Below are 5287 nucleotides of genomic sequence, written 5' to 3'. Positions count from 1 at the left end.
TCCCAACTTCTTCATCACCCTCCCCTCTGTCACATTCAACAAATTCCAATGTCTTCCAATATGTCGGCGAGTCGTCCTAAGCGTGCAAATGCTAATCAGCATCCTGCACAGATCCTTCTCAATAGCACAATGAAACAACGCACCTCTGCCCAAGTCAAGGCTGATAATGAGGCAGCAGCTGCTGTTGTTGCAGCTACCGCCTCAGTTGCAGCGACCAAGGAAGCTGCGACAAAGGCTCGGATCACCCAACTTGAGGACAGCATCCGTGTCGTGGACCGCGCACACTAGTGGCTACCACTTTATTTCTATAACCTAGACCCAAGCCTAGAGGGTCATTTCTATAACTTAGACTTAAGCCTAGTGGCCATATCTATAATGCTTAGGATTTTTTGAAAGGCATTTCAAATGTAGGCCTGGGTATTTCATAGTGAATTTTCCATAGATACGCAGTGCATTTTCTGCGAAGTTTCAAATGCAGCCCTGGATATTTCATTGTGATTTTTCAATAGATACCCTAGGCATTTCATTGCGATTTTTCAAATGTATCCCTGGGTATTTCATTGTGATTTTTCAAATGTATCCCTGGATATTTCATTGCAAAATTTCAATGGATAACTGGCGCATTTCATTGCGATTTTTCAATAGATACCCTGGGCATTTCATTGCGATTTTTCAAATGTATCCCTGGGCATTTCATTGTGATTTTTCAAATGTATTCCTGGGTATTTCATTGTGATTTTTCAAATGTATTCCTGGGCATTTCATTGTGATTTTTCAAATGTATCCCTGGATATTTCATTGCAATTTTTCAAATGTATCCCACATGTCAGGGTCCATGCAATGGGCTTCCCTGGAGGGTGGTCACATGACCAATTACCAAAAATGGTCAAAAAACGAAAGTTGTAGCCCTACACTGTAGCTTCCCGAATCTGTGTGAATTATGTTCTGAAGTGCTCCCGTTGTGGAGATATGAGGTAAAGGAATTTCAAAAGTGTCACGTTTTTTTTTGTTTTTTGTTTGTTTTTCTCTATGAAAACAAAACCAAATAACATGATTTCAGTATATTCAGAAAGCTAAAAGAAAGGGCTACAATTATTGTATCATGGGAAAAATGACCAAAAAAGGAAGGTGCATCCTGTACTATAAGAATCAGATATAGACTACCAAGTTTACTGATAGACTACAAAAAAGTCGGACTTAGACTACACAGTTTACTGACACACTATAAAAGACTAGAAAAGTCGAAATTAGACTACAAAGTTTACTAATACACTATCAAAGACTACAAAAGTCGAACTTAGACTACAAAAGTGTGGACTTAGACTACATAGTTAGGGTTAGAGTCAAAAGGTTATCTTGACTACAAAGTTTGTAGTGTGCGCTTTTTCATTAAAAAAGTTTGTAGTGTCCGCTTTTTGAGACTACAAAAGTTGTAGTGTTGCGCTTTTTCATTAAAAAAGTTTGTAGTGTCCGCTTTTTGAGACTACAAAAGTTTGTAGTGTTGCGCTTTTTCATTAGAAAAGTTTGTAGTGTCCGCTTTTTGAGACTACAAAAGTTTGTAGTGTTGCACTTTTTCATTAGAAAAGTTTGTAGTGTCCGCTTTTTGAGACTACAAAAGTTTGTAGTGTGTGCTTTTTTATTAGAAGAGTTTGTAGTGTCTGCTTTTTCATTTAAAAAAGTTTGTAGTTGACATGTAGTTTATGGTGTCCTTGGCCCTATCTATGTTATGGGGATGAGGTTGAAGGATTGCCATCATATTGCCAGTGCTGCAGCATTAGTATTTGACATCATGCACAAGTTGTCTTTCACATTAGGAAAGGCCATTCTATGTCTTTCATATTGATACCTACTGTCCTATCTCAAGACATAATTGCAAGGTCATTGACATGACATGACCAGTTTTTGACATCACGACCAAGTTTGCCTTTTACGCTGTCTGCTTTCACATTGATAACTACTGGCCTGTCCCAAACATAGTCAACTTTGATACAGGTCTTTGAGGGCTGTAGGATGATGGGCTGATTCATCCTTTGAGGTGTCTTGAAGACAGGTCATGTTGTAAGTTGACCATGTATTGAGTAGATATCAACATAAATAGCCTTCTCTAGCTTGAAAGCCAACTTGGGCATGATGTGAGGAACTGATGATGTGGCAATAGCAATATGTAAAGTCATGTCAATCCTTCAGCCATGTCCCCATATGAGCTTACAATTATGTCTTGAGATAGGACAGTAGGTATCAATATGAAAGACATAGAATGGCCTTTCCTAATGTGAAAGACAACTTGTGCATGATGTCAAATACTAATGCTGCAGCACTGGCAATATGATGGCAATCCTTCAACCTCATCCCCATAACATAGATAGGGCCAAGGACACCATAAACTACATGTCAACTACAAACTTTTTTAAATGAAAAAGCAGACACTACAAACTCTTCTAATAAAAAAGCACACACTACAAACTTTTGTAGTCTCAAAAAGCGGACACTACAAACTTTTCTAATGAAAAAGTGCAACACTACAAACTTTTGTAGTCTCAAAAAGCGGACACTACAAACTTTTCTAATGAAAAAGCGCAACACTACAAACTTTTGTAGTCTCAAAAAGCGGACACTACAAACTTTTTTAATGAAAAAGCGCAACACTACAACTTTTGTAGTCTCAAAAAGCGGACACTACAAACTTTTTTAATGAAAAAGCGCACACTACAAACTTTGTAGTCAAGATAACCTTTTGACTCTAACCCTAACTATGTAGTCTAAGTCCACACTTTTGTAGTCTAAGTTCGACTTTTGTAGTCTTTTGTAGTGTATTAGTAAACTTTGTAGTCTAATTTCGACTTTTCTAGTCTTTTATAGTGTGTCAGTAAACTGTGTAGTCTAAGTCCGACTTTTTTGTAGTCTATCAGTAAACTTGGTAGTCTATATCTGATTCTTATAGTACAGGATGCACCTTCCTTTTTTGGTCATTTTTCCCATGATACAATAATTGTAGCCCTTTCTTTTAGCTTTCTGAATATACTGAAATCATGTTATTTGGTTTTGTTTTCATAGAGAAAAACAAACAAAAAAAAAAAAAAAACGTGACACTTTTGAAATTCCTTTACCTCATATCTCCACAACGGGAGCACTTCAGAACATAATTCACACAGATTCGGGAAGCTACAGTGTAGGGCTACAACTTTCGTTTTTTGACCATTTTTGCCATTGCATGGACCCTGACATGTGGGATACATTTGAAAAATTGCAATGAAATATCCAGGGATACATTTGAAAAATCACAATGAAATGCCAAGGGTATCTATTGAAAAATCACAATGAAATGCCCAGGGCTCCATTTGAAAAATTGCAATGAAATACCCAGGAATACATTTGAAAAATTGCAATGAAATACCCAGGGATACATTTGAAAAATTGCAATGAAATGCCAAGGGTATCTATTGAAAAATTGCAACGAAATACCCAGGAATACATTTGAAAAATTGCAATGAAATACCAAGGGATACATTTGAAAAATTGCAATGAAATACCCAGGAATACATTTGAAAAATTGCAATGAAATACCCAGGGATACATTTGAAAAATTGCAATGAAATGCCCAGGGTATTTATTGAAAAATCGCAATGAAATGCGCCAGGTATCCATTGAAATTTTGCAATGAAATATCCAGGGATACATTTGAAAAATCACAATGAAATACCCAGGCCTACATTTGAAATGCCTTTCAAAAAATCCTAAGCATTATAGATATGGCCTCTAGGCTTAAGTCTAAGTTATAGAAATGACTCTCTAGGCTTAAGTCTAGGTTATAGATAAAAGTGGTAGCCACCAGTCCTGCGCAAGTGCCAGTCAGGCTATGCATCCAGACCTTCACAAGTCGTCAGTTTCTACCAACTGCGTATGTAAATACCACCAATCCATGCTTACCCGAATCTAACTTCTGCCTATATTTGCAAGGCAACAACAGCACAAGTCGGGGACACAGTACCTATGCTGGTGGATGATTCAATGAAGATTCCAGTCATCTGCCAGAAAGGACTTACCTACCGTGTTACATGTCCACCCTCAAGTGCATCGATGAGGTCCAAAGAACCAGTGGAGGGGGATGCAGCCAACGAGGCCATTGATGTTGATGCAGACAGGGGCCTCTCAGATGGCATGATGGGCATCCCCCCCGAGTCGATGGTCGACAGCGAGAGAGATGGTTTGGGAGTTGGCGAGTGGGAAGACAAAGGAGAAGATGGCGAAGACTTCGTGATGGAACAGAACCAAACTGATGATGAAGAAGCTGTGCTGCCTTCTGTAAAAGGCAAACAGGTCGCAAAGGCCAAAAAGAACAAGGTAACATACCAGTTTGTGCAACATCCCCTCTGACACATCCTCTCCAGGCACCACCTCGTGGAACATTTCGACAAGACATTCAGGAACTCCACCAGAATCCAGCCATTGCTGGTGCTGTCGTATCAACAAACAAACGCAAGGATGTTGCAACAGTTGAGGACACACTGAGGTGAGTACACATTTTGCTGTAGCAACATTGTGTTGATATAGGGGACTGAACTAGTGCGAAGTGAGGAAAGAAAACGGTTGGCGGCTTACTCCCCGGCTGGCAGAAGCAGGTAGGCTACCAGTCTGGTATGAAGAAACAAACCGCTCCTGCTCGAAACGTTGACAACGATCAACTTGACGACTGTGATTTGGGTGAGTTCAACCAGGAGGAGACCTCAGAGGGCCTGGCTGCTGTGCGAGCATCAAAACCGTCAATGGTCAAGGTTCGAGAGGGACAGAAGGGGGTTGAACCAGTGAGTTAATCGTCTTCTCCTTCTTTTCAAAGCTTTGATTTTATCACCCTTAGAAAATCAAGATTACTGAGAAGTCTGTCACCAACGTCGATGCCAGTGGACCCAGAGGTCGCGGCAAGCGTGGCAAGTTCACCACCAGCTCACTTCCATTCCCTGGTGGTGCCTTGGGTGCAGCATATGTCGCAAAGTGGAAGAAGGTTGCGCATGCAACAATTATTGACAGGGGAGCTGTGGAGCTTTGCGCTTACAGTTCTATTGGCGCATTTACGCCGCTCGTCGTCCAGGACATATGGAACGAGGTCTTCCCAGACCTCGATATGTATGAACACACACAGTCCACGGTGGAGGAACCTGTCGACGCCATCATCGCTCTCATAAGAGACTCACTCCTTTGTCAACCATTCATGTCTTTCACTAACTTCCATATAGGCTGGGGATGTCCTTACCGACTGGCGCAGCAACATCGGAACCAGTGCACTACAAAT

General features: G+C 40.4%; 1 protein-coding gene across 1 annotated transcript; it reads left to right on the top strand.

The window, feature by feature from the left end:
• Positions 1–3990: 3990 nt before the first annotated feature.
• LACBIDRAFT_322395 (uncharacterized protein) lies at positions 3991–4564 on the top strand (the record flags this gene model as incomplete). The annotated part of the gene is made up of 3 exons (XM_001875913.1): positions 3991–4341; positions 4389–4510; positions 4552–4564. 3 exons carry the CDS (start codon positions 3991–3993, stop codon positions 4562–4564), a joined length of 486 nt encoding a protein of 161 aa, XP_001875948.1.
• Positions 4565–5287: the final 723 nt, after the last annotated feature.

The sequence above is a fragment of the Laccaria bicolor genome, genomic scaffold, assembly GCF_000143565.1.
Source record: "Laccaria bicolor S238N-H82 LACBIscaffold_3 genomic scaffold, whole genome shotgun sequence".
NCBI lineage: Eukaryota > Fungi > Basidiomycota > Agaricomycetes > Agaricales > Hydnangiaceae > Laccaria > Laccaria bicolor.
Note: the sequence above shows the minus strand (reverse complement) of the source record. Positions and strands in the feature narration are given on the sequence as shown.